Source organism: Serinus canaria, chromosome 4 (genome assembly GCF_022539315.1).
Source record: "Serinus canaria isolate serCan28SL12 chromosome 4, serCan2020, whole genome shotgun sequence".
Taxonomy (NCBI): domain Eukaryota; kingdom Metazoa; phylum Chordata; class Aves; order Passeriformes; family Fringillidae; genus Serinus; species Serinus canaria.
In genome coordinates this window covers 14,277,265-14,295,012 of record NC_066317.1, presented here as the reverse complement: position 1 = coordinate 14,295,012, position 17,748 = coordinate 14,277,265, and the positions used below count along the sequence as shown (strand labels likewise).

At 35.2% G+C, this 17,748-nt stretch overlaps 1 protein-coding gene across 1 annotated transcript in view; it reads right to left on the bottom strand.

Moving 5' to 3' along the window:
- Positions 1 to 17,748, bottom strand: part of TTC29 (tetratricopeptide repeat domain 29) — a 115,049-nt gene that overhangs the window by 68,715 nt on the left and 28,586 nt on the right. Inside the window, exons 5-6 of the mRNA XM_050974099.1 lie at positions 16,618 to 16,803; positions 1,007 to 1,219 (exon numbers count right to left, since the gene is read on the bottom strand). Of these exons, the coding sequence (XP_050830056.1) occupies positions 1,007 to 1,219; positions 16,618 to 16,803 (399 nt within the window). The remainder of the gene's footprint in view (positions 1 to 1,006; positions 1,220 to 16,617; positions 16,804 to 17,748) is intronic.

The following is a 17,748-nucleotide window of genomic DNA, read 5'->3' as shown; positions in this document are numbered from 1 at the left end:
GCATTAAGAAGACATTCATATGTAATTTCATAGCAGTCCTTGTAGTTACTATACCTAATATTAAGAAGAGTATAACTGTAGCTGTAATTTAAGCATATATTATAGACAATAGCTGTAGAAAACACTACAAGCTTGTATTATGACCTATACAGTCACAATGTTATTTGTTGCAGAACTTATTTTTAGATTTAGAATGTATTTTAATTTTTTGCCATTTTTGACAGTTTATCTATTACAACTACTAGTCAAAGACTGGGCTACAGATTAAATATTTGGCATACATTATTAAATGAAAAAAACCTAATGGATCTGCTGATACATATTGAATTAATATGTATTTAACAAAAACCTTCTTCATTGTGAGGGTGTTTGAACAGTGGTAAATCTTTCCAGAGTGGTTATGGAGGCTCTACCTGTGGAAATACTAAAACCAGGCTGGATGTAGCCCTGAGCAGCCTGCTTAGGACAACCTATGATTTCCAGAGGTTTCTCTTCCTACCTCTGTTCTGTGATTCTGTAAATTTTTACTTTAGGTTTAAAAGTATTTATGTATATTAAGGTAGAAAATTTTGTTTGCTTATGATAAAAACTTGTTTTTTTTCAAGTGTGAAGTAACTATGTAGAGTGAAAAGGTAACTTTTCCAGCAGATAGTATCAGTCAAAAACTGCTAAAACAACAGTGACTACTCAATCAAAATCAGTGACCTCAGTTTCCATCAGTGACTTCACTTTCTGATTGTGGGTTCACAGTTTTACATTATTGTTCCCACAAGGTTTTCAGGGTTTTTTTTGGAGATAAAGCTTTGAAGAACCTAAAAGTTTCTTTGTCATCAGCAAGAAGGCATTTCTGCTTCAGTGAGATCTGCAAGAGTATTGACAGCATTTATCTTTGAGTTTCATAGGAAATAATCACCATTCAAACACTTGGCAATTTCTACTTTACTCTTGGGAAAACCATGGCCTGCACATTGAATGAAGGAATGGGAAAGCATTGTTTTCCACCTACCTTCTTTGGCCATCTTTAAAGCTTTTATTAGCATTTTGATGGCCTCTTGGTGTTGTTTATTTTCCAGCATTTTGTCTGCTAGCAATGTATAAATTCTCCAGAGATGCTGACATGCCAGTGAAGTGTAAGTGCGACCGGTCTCATCCTTCCATGATGTGCCCTCTGTTAGCTCATAAAATGTTTCAAAATGCTCAGCAGCTTTCGTGACATGGCCTGAAAAATGTCATACAGAATTAAAATCAGCGCATTCATCAGAAATTGTTAAAGTTTGTAGTCTGTTATAATTTTATCATTATAAGTAAGTTGCAGCCAAACATTCCACATATTTTTCAAGACTCTTCAATACATAACCCACAGATCACTGGAAAATACAATCAAATTTCACAGTACCCAGTAATACTCTAATTTAAATTTATCATATTTTAATTAGCTTTCCTTTGTAAATCCCCAATGTTGAAGGGGTGTGATTCCATGGATGCAAAGTCAGGATTTTCTAGAAAATAAATTTATTCTAGATTCATAAAGCCTTTGTGGTTCTCATACATTAAAATTGCATCTATGCATAAATAATCACAACTGAAACCATTCCTCAAGTTTCTTTTTCCATAATGAAAACTTTTGGTGAAAGATTTGAAGTGTGGGGGATATCAGAACTGTGGAGAAAAACTAAAAACCTTCATTCAAACAAATTAATCAATGAAAAAAGGAATTATCATTCAAAGTAATTTATTCAGCAGTTATTGCAAGGCCAACTCTGGTGAGTTTATCTAGTAGATTTACTGCAAGAGCATTAACCATTAGATAGATTAATTATTGAGCATGAAGTAATATACTCCAAGGTTTTCAAATGTAAGTTACTCAAACACTTTTAAGGCAAAGGAAAGTTTGAAGATAGAATTCAATTCATTCTTACATTCAAATAGTTTTTCCTCTACCTTCAGCTTGATTTACATCGGTTCATAAAAATCAGTCTAGGAAATTTCCATACCTGCTGGACAATGAAAATTCAAAGCTCTTGGAAAAAACAGAAAAGCTTTTTCTCATACATAATGGGTATTGCTGGGAAGCAGGTAGGATAAGACTATTTACAGTAAAAATAATTTTAAAGAAAGCATTCTAGTCACAATATCTTGTTTAGCAAAGACTCTTCTGTAGCAGGGAGAACTGGGAATGTGACCCTGACTTCATAAGTGTGCGTGTGATGGAGCAATCTTGTCCCATAGATCATCAATATATCAACTGTATTTCTATTAACAACTGAAAAACCATAAAATAGGTTAATTTATATGTTTGTAGTGTGCACCTTTTCTGCGATGTGATTCACAAGGAACTATTGATGTTTGGCAGTCTTTTTTTACAGTGCTGAATTCAGACTGCAAAATGAACCAGGAAGGAGAAGAGTTGTTTCCCAGTCATAGGAAAGGAAAGGAGAAAAGCTTGGAGATGTATCTTCTTTAAACATTCCTTGAGAAAATCAGGTTATCTCCCCAGGCCTCCAGCCAACCTAGAGGTAGCAGAACAGCTATGACAGATTTCTCTTATTAACGCAATTTAGATTTGTCTTTTGCATATGTTACCCCTTTATAACCATGCTTTCAACTTTGCAATAGAAAACATAACTCATCTTTATTAGAATTAAATTTATTTTCATATTAAATTTCTCTGATGATTAAAACGAGTTCAACTAAAACTGACAAACACAAGAAACTTCTCTTTCAACGATGCAATGAATTAAATGAGCGTCATAGACAAATAATTTTATGGCTCTACAGCCTAAAATTCATATAAGAATCTCAGAGGAGACAACGGGTCCTGAAGAGCACAGTGCCAGGTGAAAGGGAGTCAGCAGGCTTTATTCAGTTCCATTCTACCTAGGGACAGGTATTGGAGAGATGGCCCAAAACACTGGGAAAACAGGAAAAATTCTACACATTCTTTCCAAAGTATCACAAGCCTGACATCAGACTGCACAAATAGAGAGGCAAAGGGAAATTATCACAACCAGTACAAGCTGTTAATGGACTCCCTGACAGTAGATGTAACAGGAAATAAACATGTAGATTTGCTAAAGCCAGATGAAAATCCTTGTTTGGGGTTCCAAGAGGCTTCCAATTTGAATTTTTGTCTATCCAGTTCAGCTAACTTCTTAGGGCACAGTCAACACTGAAGTCAAGAGAATTCCAGCTATCCAAGTTGCTAAAGGCAGATTTGAGATATTGAAGAAGCTTGTGTTGGGTTTGTGACAAATTATTGAAAGTTGAGTTAAAATGTAATGTGAATAGGTAGACCCAGCATTTTCTTCACTTGGTTTCTCATAAGGACATATACTCTTCCTTGGAATTGTCCCCGTAGTTTATTAATCAATCAATTATTCTTTTGAAAGGTTATTATAATACATTTGAGTCATTGGGGTAAACTACATGTGTAATGCATTCTTTACTAGAATTTGATTCATGTGTTACTCAAAACCTTTCTGTAGGAATGGGAAGCAGCAAACAAACGAGTGGTATCACCATGAAGCTGAACAGTATCTGAGTTTCTCCTGACACTGTAACGTGACCACTTAACAGGACACATTGTTTAGGTAAATAAAACTTGCAATCTTAAGGACTATTGTTCAGGTTGTTAGAACTATCAGGTGTTGTGATTCTTACCCAAGCTCCCTTCTTGCAGTATCCCCCTGAGAAAGTTTCTATCAGACTAGAAATGGATCTCATACATTCCATGCCCCCCATAGTTCTCAGGAGCTGACCTAACCCTAAGAGCTGTGACCTGACACTCCTTATGCCAGATCTCAGTGAAACCTCTTTGGAAACAATCCATCTACATCAAGCTTCAAAATTATAAAGTAATATGACTTTTTTGGTAATATTCAAATGGATGTCTATTACATTTGTCTTCACTGAATTACCAAGAAAGATTACACAGTAAAATGTAAACCAATCTGTTCACAGAAATGCTAAAAAGAAAGTGATGCACAGAAAGCCAAAATACCTGCTTGTTTCCTAAACAAGAAAGAGATGGAATTCTTGACACGAAAGCCCTTACATGGCTGGGAATTTGCTTATTGAAGACTCTTTCAAATAAAAAGAGCTATTTGGAGACTTCTCAAATTCATGGAAGGTAAAACATTTAAGACTTTGGAATTTAACTGAAAATAAACGGAAATCCTTTGCTGCCATGGGCAAATGACACATCAGCTTATTTATTTAATCCATAATGTTTCTGTGAAACTCAGATGTTGTGGGTAAATAATATTTTCAGGGGGCTGGTGAGTTTACTCCTTGTCATGAGTCAGTTCAGCTGGAACTGATCAGGCCAGTGCATTCTAATTTTTAAACACTGAACTGCTGCAAGTGTTGGCTGCAGACATACATAGAACGCCGTCTGAAAATTTTGAAAAAACATTAAAAGAAAGCAATTAGCCAATTGCAGAACATTTTTGAGAATAAGAGCATTTTTATCTCACTTAGGCAGTGAAAAGGCAGAGTTTTAAATTACTTTTATTATGAACTGAAAAAAAACCAAACACTAGAAAAAGCAAAATGAGAAGATAAAACAATGGAGTAAGAAAATCACTTGAAACAACTTGCAGAAATGTATTTTTATAGGTCTAGGAATTCAAAGAGAAAAATCAAGAAGGTGTTTCTAGGAAATCCATGTTTGAAAAATCTATTTGCAGAATGTTACACAAAGCAGTAAAGCTATTTTCAGTTGGCAACATTAATAGCAATTGCATATTTATTTTCACACTGCCATGCAGAATTTATCTCAGTGGATACCAAATTGACTTGAAGAATCTCTGATGTCTCTCTTCTCTTCTTATAAAAGGAATCAAAAACCAGAATGACAACTCTTACAACATATGTACTACCACTACCAAAATATTACCTTTTAATTATTTTTTATAGTTTATTATAACTCAGGGCATAACAAAGGAAATCCCATCAGCAACAGCTTAATCTTATACATGGGAGGCTAACATTGTCACAATATAACTTTTGGGAGTAGAAAATCAGTTTTAAATAATTATATAAGAATATAAGAAATTCTGACAGATTTATGCTACAGTTTTCACTGAATTGCTTCAAATTAAAAAATTAAATCTATTCATTCAAGCAAAACAATTCAATGCAATTTTGCCAATATAGAAATGTTTTTAGATCATATAAAAGTTTGTTTATAATTCTCCTTCTTAAAACCCAATCAAAAAATACAGATATCTTATATCAAAATAGATACCAAACCAAAAGGGGTATATATGGAGACTACTATTTTGCCTTTTTTTTAAGTAGAAAGATTGACTAGATATTAACACAAATGGGTTTAAATGTGAAGCTGCCATAAAAGCAGGCACATAAATGTAATTCTCCCAGCCGCTATTTTGATGCACATTTTTGATTCCATGAATATTTTATGAAATGGCCCAAACTAAAGCCATATAACATTCCTGCATTACTGATGCCTGCGCCCGTAAGCTACAAACATTAGAGGCATGATTGAGTGCATTAAAATGAACTCATTCAGCAGTGCATTGATTACTTGAAGGAGGAAAAAAAAGAAGTTACTCCCACTTAAGAAAACAGCACACAAGCCTGAAGTTTTCAATACTGAAATTAGAGACTCAAATTTGAATAATGTGGTATTTAACAAATAAAGGCAGTGCAAAAGTATCTAGAATTCTCTACATACATTTCTGACTTTAATTAGGTGAGATGTTAATTAGGTCCACAGATTGCTTCCAGTAGTGTACAGGTAATTTAAAATGTCACAATCTGCAAAATGCAGTGACTGACCTGCTCTAGCTCCATGCCTCAGCAATACTGAGAGCACCTAATGATTTCCTTTTCTATCAGCTCGTATATTTGCCAATGAAAATAATGCCACAGAAACAACTGCACAAGAAAAGTGACAGGTCTGTTAGGTAACCTGCCCCAGCCACACCACTAGAAGCAGGAAGCACATTTAATTCTAAATTGCAAACAGTTGTTGAGGGCTTCAGAAAATATTCTGCTGTAGATTAAAACAACTTAAAGGTAAAATAAACTTTGAGTATATTGTAGTATATTTTAATCTAGAGCATCTTTTGCCATCAGTTATTTCACTATACAATGAGAACACAAAATCTGGTTGAAGCATCAGTTATTGGTAATGAAAACCAAAAACGATATTATCTTCAAAAGATAAATGCTTACATTTCAGTCTAACTGCTTGAACTACTTGTATTAAGCTCAGTTTCTCTGTTCAATTATACAGTACTACTCATGCTGAAATACTTGAGTCTGCCACAGAGACTGTTACAAAAGTGTTTAACAGAGGTGGGTTCACAAGAAACATCAAACAAGGCTCTCATTCAGCAAACACCTCTCATTCAGTTGAACTTCCTTGGATTCCTGAGGTAAAATGAACTGTAAGACAAAATTTTGTGGTTTCATAGCTCTCCAACATCCTTTTGAAACAAAACCAATCATCAGCCAATAATCAAGTGAGTATTTTTAAGATAATGGGTAAAACTTTAAATGAATTCACTTTAGAGAAGCTGATTTTTTTTTCTTTTTCTTTCATAAAGATTCCACACGAGCTTTAACAAAATGTTGTGGGCTGTTCATAAGAATTCTGCAATGAACATGCTGGCTCATCATGGGGTATTCTGACCATTCCTCCAGTTTGACAATACACCAGTAGATCTTACCTGGAGTCCAAGTTGCCTAAGGCCAGCTGAAGCCATGCCTGAGAAGTAGAGCACTTGAGGACACAAAGGAGAGAGGAAGAGAGAAATGGAAAGTTGAGTTTCACACAAAGCTACACCAATGTAGCATTGGTGGACTGACTGCAGTGCAAAAGGACAGGATTTTATCTTCCCTTCTCTGGGCGAAGGACTGCCAGGCTGGTCTTAGGTACTGCACCTTAGAGGATAATACATTATTTCTGTTTACATTACTTAAACAAATATGTGTTGTCTGAAAAGAAAATTGTAACTGTAGTAATCCAGTGAGCATTAGAGCAATGTATGTAGCCTTGTCCTCTGAGGACCTATATTACTAGCCTTAAAGCTGAAGCACTCAAAATACACCTACAGAAACCTAGAGGGCAGTGCAGACTGTAGAACCCGCAGCAGGACAGGTCACAGATTCTGTATCACACCAGCAGCACACTGGGATATCAAACCTGTTCTAAAAAGGGCTTACTTGAAGGGTTCTCCCAGAGACACCTCACAAGGTAGGGATAATGCTGGCTTTTCTGGCTGCTTTTCTCTAATCCCTTCCCTTCTGCTGCCAGCACTCCTGAGCTGCAAACAGGAGGGTTTTCCCACAGGCAGCTGAAATGACAGCTGCTTTGGGAATGGTGGACTGTGGACCAGCAAGGGGAAAAGACAACCAAACGGGTTCCAAATGAAAATTCCACTAACTTGTCTGTCTTACATTCATATTCAAATGAACCAACATGCAAAATTCTGTTTTACAATTAAAATTCCTTTATCTTTTTAGGTTAACACATTTTATGAAAACAGCATTTGTCACATGCCGCCTTCTGACTATATACAAATAAACACATTTTCATATATATCCATTTTAATCTGGAGGACAACATTTCAAGCAATGTTGAACATTAGCTGAATGATCACACACCCATTTTAGAGAGAATGGAATTCCTACTTCACAGTATTATTCAAGCCTTCTTTCACGCTTGCAGAGCATCAAAGTGCTTTCAATATGCAAAGGCTACCCAAGATGCAAAATGCATTCAGGATGCTCACCCTCTAAGACTCCAGGCTCTGGAGTAAGAGCAGGCCCACACTCAGTGGGATGCTCCCATTTTAGGTTTCACAAGTATTTCAGTGTCCATGGGTGGATATCTAAATGCAGAAAGGGAAGGGAGTAGAAAACTCAGGGATTAATGGCACATACTTTGCAATTCTGTTTTTCAGGGTTAGGAGTTTTTTAAGTTCAACAGAAATAATGAAAACAAATTTTATTAGTAGTCAATCTCAAAGATGAATATTTCTCTATTTTTAAATAGAGAAAGTGACACTGAAGCAGATTAGTTTCACTAGTTTTTTTTTTTTTTTCTAAGTTGTGTCAAACACTTGCCTTGGTTTAAATACTTTTTTTTTTGGCCATGTTTACATTTTATTCAGATTCCACCCAGTTCCCATTAATTTCCATAGCTTCCAATAATAAATTTATTATCAGATGCAGCGCTCCAGCACTGGAGCTGTTATGTGGTGCAGATGACTTATTTCAGAAGTGCAGCTGGATGAATGACCTGCTAAGATCCCAGCCAACCTGAAGGATTCTCTGAAGAGCAAAAATATATTTTTATTAACAGCTTTGTGTTTGCTTTACCTACGGCTTCTCCAGATTATTGGTAATGGCTGGGGACACGCAACCCTGGCAGGTCTCAGTGACACTGAAAAGGCACCTCTGGAAACAGCCTCCTTTATCAATTACTGAAAGGAAACACTGCCTCCAGGAAAGTTTATGGTGACAACTACTGGTCCAGCTACAGTATTCCAAGATCTCTCAAAGCTTTGAAGCAAAGAAAAAAAAACTCAGTGAGAGGGCAGCTTCATCTCAGTACTAGTCATTAAGCAGTAAATAATTAAAATACCCTGGAAAAGACAGGTAAAATACAAGCAGCAATGTCAGTAATAGACATGAAAGAGAAGAGAGGGAAAAAGAATTTAAAAAAGCAAAGAAATAATTCATTTGAAGTTTTAATAAAGTTTCATTTGCAGTCTTGTTTAAAGATATATCAGACTTTAGGGATGTAACCTAATTACATTTTTATTCTAAGTTCTATTCAAATATCTTGGACTTTGAATCTTTAACACAGATCAAACACAGTATAATTTACTCATGGCTATCAATACTTTAAAAAGATCTCTTCATTAAATGTCATAGTCTTATGAACATGCACATAAAGCAAACAGAGCAATATTGGATACCAAAAACATTTAGAATAAGATTCGTACAGAAGTACCTATATAAACAGTTCACCTGAGTGCAACATATTATATGCAAGCACACATCAAATGTTTTTTCTAAAATATTCCTGATACATCTTTCATAGTTCAAGTAAACAGCCATAGCTTTTTTACAGTAGTTTTATGACTTGTAAATGAACTTTACAATCACTGAACACATAGGAATGGAAACTAATTTGGGATCTTTCTTTTCATATGTTAAAACTTTTAATGACAATGCAAATGACAGAGTTTAGAATCAGCACCTGTGCACTGCTGTGAATATTTTTTGAAGAGCTTATTAGAAAGCAAGAATACAGACTTGTCCCCAGGTGTATAGCAGAACTAAAAGATTCTTCATTTGAAGAGTTAGGCCAGGAAAGTGGGAGTGACCACAAAAGGATTAAGGAAACTTATTTTTTCTTAGTGTAAAGAATAGTTTTACTTCCCTGTGCTTAATAATAAACCTTGATTTAAATCAAGAGAAGTAAAATCATGTAGAAAGTATTACATTTTCACAGATTTCTTTTCAGAAGTAGGATCACTACAGAATTTTTCCTGAGTTCTCTTATTCAAAATACCTTTATTACCAACCAAAACCTTTTAAAAATAAGAATAAAAAATAATTTTATGAAGAATGTTTTTATGAACCTAACAGACCCCTTTTTCTTTCAGGTTGCATGTTCAGAAGTTTTTGTTCAGACTTTAAGACTGTTAATTTGAGCTGAAAATACTCCTAATTTCTGTAACATCAATTGAAGACAGTACTTGTTAGTTCAATACCAGTAACAGCCCTGTAATAATAAGATGTCATTTGCTGAGGAACTACTTTGTGCACTTGCAGGAGGATAAGCTCAATTATTTAATAAACCTGTTCAATCTGTCCTGCCAAGAATCTAGAAGGATTTATGGCTGCTCCTGACTGACAGAGAAAAGCAGAACATCCAAAGAGTAACTCCTAGCAATTTGCTGCAAAAATTCTTTAAATTATGTTTTACAATTAAATTTTTCCTAGCTGACTTATGTATTCAATTCTTAAGCAATCAGAAAAAAATATAACCACTTTGTGAAATAGAGTAATTGAAGAATAACAAAGGAGAATTAGTTGATATGGTGAAAATCAGTGACTGGAAGTACCTTACATGGTCAAGTTGGGTATGCAGAATTTCATGTCCCGTTAACGGGAGGCTTCTTTCTGTCTTTAAAGTTGCCTAATGTGGAGACTTTTTATAAATTAAAATTAAGGAAAAGATTTATATAGTTAAAGATTTGGAAACAAGTGAGTATGTTCCTAAGTCTAAACTATGCCTACATGCCTTTTCCTGAAAAAGCTGTTTGGAAAAAAAAAAGAATCACAACTAGGAATAAATCTGAGAAGTTTATTGTTTGGGATATGCAGCCTGGGGCGAGGAAGGGGGGAATATCATGATAAACCAATGGTATTTGGTTACCACTGGATTTGGTCCACTATATAAATATTTATGTTCTCTCCAGACAATGAATAGAACAAAGAGACACTTTCAGCGTAGTCTTCACAGGCAACAAATCTATATGACCATCCCGTTCTTCAACTTCTTTTGGAGTGAGTTTCAACCAAATTTGGTAAGAAGTCAATAGGACAGTAAGTTCCCACCACTTTTTTAGAAAATTAATATCTTGAGGAGAGACATTGATCCAAACTCCAGATAGACAGAAAGGCAGGCAGAACTTGCTGTACATGTTGAGACAACAGCACTCTGCTTGGCCAGGGAGCAGCACGTTCTCATCCAGCTTTAGTTTAGCACAGCACACACCAAACCTCACCTAGTGCAAGTGCTGTAGAAGCAGAGAGGAAAGGGTACTGTACAAGTGCAGAACAAACCTGTGGTTTCTGTCTGAAAGAATAGATAATCTCTAAATCTCTAGAACAATGACTCTCCTTTAGGCCTCTGTCATGTTTTAACTAGTACACAAGCTTCCTATAAAAAAATTACATAGGAATATATATCTTTGAATACTTTTCCTCTTTTTGGTCCACACAATGACAAATGTCATTATAAAAAGGAGAAAGATAATAAGCTTCATGTTTTATCAAAAATCACAAAGGTAACTGGGTACCAAAAAAGTTCCTTACAAAACAGAATCTCCAACACAGACAAAAGGATAGAAAAAAACCTATCTTTTAGCTGATAATTTGAGTTGCTTTTGTTCCTGAATGAAGAGATTGGATTCATTTTAGGTTGCCTTCTTCCAGTGTCTAACTTGGGCTTGTGGATACAATGGTATGGAGATCTCAGATACTGGGCATAGGCCTTATGGGGGAAACATACCACAGTTAAATAGACAGGCTGGATCGTTCAAACACTGCAATTCTGTTATCAGTGACAGCTCTGCACTCCATAGGTAGCTAGGAAGAAATTAATCTCTCTTCACAAATGCTGTCCCCCTGGTTTGTTTTATTTACCAGCTGTTTGCAATTATGCAATTGCAGATAGTAAAGCAGAATAGTAAATCAGATAGTAAAGCAGAATGTTTCTACAATATACTATGGATTTGCTATTTAAGTGGGCTTGGCAGACTTGCAGCACAGATAGCAACACAAAGCTCTACAGGTGAATTTTATTCTGGCTACACTTACCAATCTCCTAAAAAGAAACAATATTTTTATATCATTAAAATAAAGCTGCAAATTGTGCACACACAAAAGCATATGAAATTTCACAAGCAATTTTAACTTTTGCCTTTTTAAACCTTTTTAGTACTTCATTTTGCAATATTAACAATCTCTTTTTTATATCTGAATATAAATTATTTCTGCCTGAAGGCAAACCAATTGGGGAAATTCTGCTTAAACGTGCATATTTCCCCTGCATAGATACTCATGAATTTATGCTGAGTTTCTCTCAATTATTTATACATTACAGTTTTCAATTAAAAAGCACTTGCCATAAACAATTCAAAATACAAAATCAACAATTTCTTAGTAAGAATGGATTCTTAGGAAGAATTTCTTGACTAAGAACAAGAAAATAAAAAGTTTAGACTTTTTATGTTCCAAAACCAAAAGATGTCATGATCCATCTTTAAGCTGTTGTTCAGCAAATATATTCAGTAATTAATAGTTAAGCTTCATAACTTAAAGCCATCCCATGCAATTTGTTTCAGCTGCAACCTGCTTTAGCAGGGCAATTGGATCAGGTGATCTTCAGAGGTTCCTTCTAATCCAGCCATTCTGTGAAATTCCCCTTAAACACAATCAGAACCTTTCCATCAATTTCTGCAATGCCTTAATAAAAACTTCAATTTCAATACAATGGCAAAGTGACAAGGAAAATCCTACACCTCAGTTTCAATCAAGATTGTTAAAATCGGCAAGAATCCTGTGATGTTTTTTTCTTTAACAAATTAATTACACTTAGAAGTCCCTCCCATTTAGTAGTTCTTTCTAGTAGAAAAGTTTCTATCAAATTCCAACATATGAAATAGACCACATTTTATCCATGATCATAGATAAAACAATTACACCTTTTCAAATAAATCAGGAACAATTAATTAAAATTTTTGGGGTAGGTGCAAAAATCAACTCTGGCATAACATTGCTCTGTTTGAAAAGGAATCAGACCTTAACATTGCTTATAATCAAGGCAGAGCTGGATTAGGACTGAAACTTATAAACCCTTCATTAATTTGAAGAATATGGCAGATTTTTGAAATGTCTAAGCCATCTTAGAAAGGACTAAAGGAATTCCTTATTGAGGTCTCGTAAGGCTTGCAATCTCAAACACACACACACGGACAGAGCCGGGTTTCTGGATTAGCTGTGTGGGAATCAGCTCTGAGATTCCCAACATTGCTTTGCACTTGCTCACTTTCTCTCACCAGTTCTGCCTGGCTTTAATCTTTTCAGCCTGTAAAGACTTCAGATAAAGTATTACCCCCACTTTTGTCGATCCTTATGTACTAGCAGAATATAAATCTGATGACTAATTCAAAGTCACCACTGTCTTGAGAATAATGGCATCATTTCCACACATCTTACAGCTCTCATAGCAGGGGAGATCCAGGTTCTGGAGTGGCACTGATACAAATTTGTAATTAATTGTGAAAGTTTTATTCATTGGACAATGCTGTGATACTTACATGCTTTCTCAAACAGTTATTGAAATGCATCCAGAAACGTTCCCAAGCACTGCAACTGACAGGTACCCTAAGTTCAGATGCCTGGCTGTGCAATGCTTTTGAATAATACAGAAATTTATCTGGTTTTGTTGTAACATATTTGAAGCAAAGAGCTCTCACAAGTACAAACTCCTTGTTTTCCCCCAGACTGCTCTTTTTATTGATATAAGTTAGCTTAAACTTTGGGAGGCGTATATTTAAGGTGCGTATCACTTTGTGCATGATAGATAGCAAGTATTTAGCACGAAACAGAAATCACTCAAATATTGCAATGATGTAAGAACCTGTACAAAACAATACTAGACATTGTGTTTTTCAGAGGACTCCACCTGTTTCATCTGCAAGATACAACAGTGTAAACCTCAAGCTCACAATTAACTTCAGCAGAAAGCACAGTAATATAATCTATCATAAACTATGATTATAATCCTACTCTCTGATATGTTTATAATGACTGATATTACTTCTGAAAATGCATTGAAAACACAGGAAGAAAAGTTGTTTTTTTTAAACTCACATTTCTTAAGAGATTCTATCACAAAGCCTGTGCTTACTTGTCAACAAGTAATTCTGGATTTAACATGAGAAAAATGTGTTATGTCATTGCATTTTCAGTGTCTGTAAAGTAAGATAAGCACATTAAAGATAAATGTGAAAAAATAAGTAATAAATGAGTAAATAAAGTAAGATAATGAGCAACAAAAGTAATATTATCAGCCCTCTGAGGAAAGTCAAACTGGGGGGGTGGGGTGGGGAGTAGCACAGCTAATTGAACAGCATCAAAATCTGAACACTTCTACAATAATCAGTGAATGCTTCACACCTTATTTTACAGGCAGAGTATTTTAGGGAAGAGGTTAAAAATCTCATTCTGTGAAGAAATGCCATGAAAATAATGTTTGCTCCAAGCAGAACATTCTATTTGTTTCTGTAGCAGGCTACTCACTTATTGTTTTCTTTCCCTTACTGGCAGCTATTAATGGCCTGCATCCAAATATCATGACTGAAGTCTACAACACCACCACCTCAAATATTTAGCTTTGAAGATTAATGAACATCAGGTTATATCCAGCCTTTAGGACAGGGACCAGGTTGCAAGTCAAAGAACTTTAAATTTGATTACACAAAAATTACCCAGCAAATTTATTGATTTTCTTCCAAGGCAAACAGCAATCTTTACAAGTCCATGTTTAACTTTATACTCCCAAGCAATCAGTCCTAAGCATACACAGACAGCTTTCTTTCCCATGTAATGAAAAATACACTATTGGATAAGAGAACTGAAAATAACTGGGATCAGATGTTTACATTTATTCCTGTACATACACCCCCAGAGAAGAGAGAATCTAATTTTTTTCACAAATTAATTATCAAATTATAAATAACTGAACAAAAGAAAAAGCAGAATTAAAATCTTACTTATAACACCATTAAAACTGATGGACTATTATATAATGCCAACCCAACATGTCCTCTTATACTTTTTCTCCAATCACAACTTGCCCTTGAATCAATTTTTCACCCTTGAAAATACAAAGTGCATGGAATACATCTGCTGTCTCTTTTTCTCAGTGGTTCCTCAAAGCAAATCCTATGCTTACTCTCTCAGCTTCTTTATTTTTTTACCTCTCTCTCTCTGGAAATATAATACTTTCAACAGACAGAGCCCACAGATCCAGTGGAGTTTTACCCTGGGCACTGAAAACCCACTTTGCTTTATTTCTCGTTAATAAGGTTAATAAGAAGCTTCTCTTCTAAAAGTTTCTAATATTCTTCAGCTGGAAAATAAAATTTTTGCTTCCCTTATAATCTCAGGCTATTTCATAACTTTACTTATGCGCTCTTATAATGGGCCTCAAGATATTTAATTATTCAACAACTTTTGGTTAAGATGTCATAAAGTAGAAAACGTTAAATTTTTTTAGGCAGTGCTTGGGTAACAGCAGTGAGTCACACTCAGTAAGAACCTTTGAAGTTACAAGTAGATATGAATGTTTGCTTGTCTGCACCTTTTTAAATTTTTTTTTAATAACTGAAGGACCAAGTAAAAAGGTTGCCAAAAAAAATAAAATCCGGCAATTTTTCAGTAATTTTATTCTACTGAGTAAGAGATAGATAACTGACCTAAGCATTTTTCATTCAAAATGAAAATGATTTGGTTGTGACTGGCTGGGCTTTAAGCAACTGCTATCTTATCAGCTGGGAACCTGGATGATACCATGTGTAGGAAAAGTAATCCTTGATTTTACTGATTATTGGTACGTGCTCAAATTTTAAACTGAATCCAGGTCTGAGTGTTGCAGGCAAGAAATATAAGACAACAGTTCACAGGAAAACAGTGTGAATGACCATCAGTCTAGAAAGATGTGAGGAAATATAAAAAAAGGTGCCATGCGTCAGCTGTAAGAGAACAAGAAGAAAAAAATAGGACAACACCCTTTCAATTAAAAAAAAAAAAGGCTGCAGACTTTTTGTTTTATGTCCAGGCTTTTGCTTGGAAATGGGGCCATCTTTCAAAACACACCCATTTCACCAGACATTTAATGGAATTAGATTATTTCCACAAAATATTTCAATTTCAGTCAATCTTTTTTTTTTTTTTCTTCCTAAGAGAAGCCACTTTATAGAAGAAACCAGCTACAAGTTGAGTTCAGAGCTGGAATTGTTTCAATCCACTGTCAAATTCGGAAACAAAACCATAGTAGCTACAGAAATCACATATTTTAAGCAATAGTCAGGCATGCAGTACACTTACAAATTAGAACTGGAAGACAGGCTTTATTCAATTACTTGAAGCTTACTTATTGCTTGCCCTCTACACCACGAAAGGATTTTAGGCAAACAGAGGAAAATGCCTTTTCTTATACTCAGACTGCTATCCACACAAGTCCCTCTGCCATGAAAGGTAATATCTGCTTTTAAATACAGAAACAAGGTTCACCTTGATATAAGAAAACAATATTGTTCACAGTGAGAACAACTGTTCACTGCAACAGGCTCCCCAGGGATGTGGTAGAGTCCCCATCACTGGAGGTTTTTAAGATGCAATTGACAGGGTGCTAAAATAACCTCATTTAGGCTCCCTTTCCCATGAAAGGTTGGATCAGATCACCTGTCAAGGTCCCTCAGAGCCCAGGCTGTTCTATGATTCTAGTTACTTCTATTAATATCTTCTGATTTCAGAGACTCACAGTTTAAGGATGTACATGGAGAAAGGGAGCAGGTGGTGAGGTCTAAGTCTGAAGCAAACACCAATGTGGCAGTCAGGAATTAATAAAGAGGGTGTCACTTGTGGCCAAGAGAACCAGAAGGTCATTTTAAAAATGTTTTGTTTTAAAAAGAACAAAAACACAGGATGTTTATCTAAGTGTAAATTGGAAGCAGGATTAAATATTACAGAACTACATGTCCCCAGCGCTTTTAATTCAGCCCAGTTTGTGCAACTAGAGATGCCATCCAAAGCAGCTTTGTGATGTCAGTGCCTTACCTTCTTCCTCTTTGATGAGTCCCATGTTTACATATGCTTGTGCCTTTCTCTTCCCACCATCAATTTCTACTAATTGAGCTGTGTTATAGCTTTGCTCATAGAAGTAGTTACTTAACCATTTGTCCTCAGGATCAGTGAAAAAGCAGGCCAAGCTAAGCTGGTTATCATACACCTTCTCATAGTACCCTTTAAAAACAAAAATCAAAATAAAAAATGTTATATTATCATCAGAGTTCAGAAATTCTGCATGTTATAGCAATAATCACAATGAAAATTAAGAGCTATTTTTATTTCTACCATTCAAATGCCATCAAGTTCTGCTATGTGTTCCCTCAGAGAAGTTGAAGAGGAAAAGTATAACCTTACAAATTAGGCACAATTGGAAACATATTTTTGTTCGAATTTCTGTGTGCAAAACCAGAATTCAGTTCAATAAAACACTCAGAACCTGGATAAAACACTGGCTAGTCAAAAGAGAAGACAGAGTGAGACTGGAGAAGGATTTGTCTGAGCCTCTGGGCCCTGAAAAGGCCTAAGAACTTTCCAAACCCTGGACCTCTAAGGTAACAACTGTGTATATGGAGATCAAGAACCAAAAAGAACACTCTGCAAACACAATCCATTAATTCATATAATTTTACATGTTTAAAGTATGACTTACAAGAGGGGCTTTGAGTTTTCATGTATATTCCCATGTTTAATACCTTAGCAGTCTTAGAAATCAGAGATAAACTGAAATTGCACCCATTTCCCTAGGACCCCCACCCAGTTCACCAAGAATTTGTTCTCAGAACAAATGTGGAAAGCACTGGATTCTAAGTCCCAGGTTTTCTCCATGACCTGAAGTTTGGATTCTACTCTTTATCATCTCAGACAGCTGAATGAACATATATTATCCCTAAAATTTACAAAAAATCTGCAAGTCCTAAATCTAAGTAGCAATACAAAATTATCCACAATTTAAAGTTACAGAATAACAACTTATTTACCTTGGAAAAGCACCTTTAAAAAAAACCCCACAAAATATCAGCCTTGAATTATTCCAAAACTTTACTAATTTGGAGTAGAAATCTAAAACTTTCCTGACAAATGTTAACATACTGTTCCACCCTAAAGTGAATTTGAAAGATC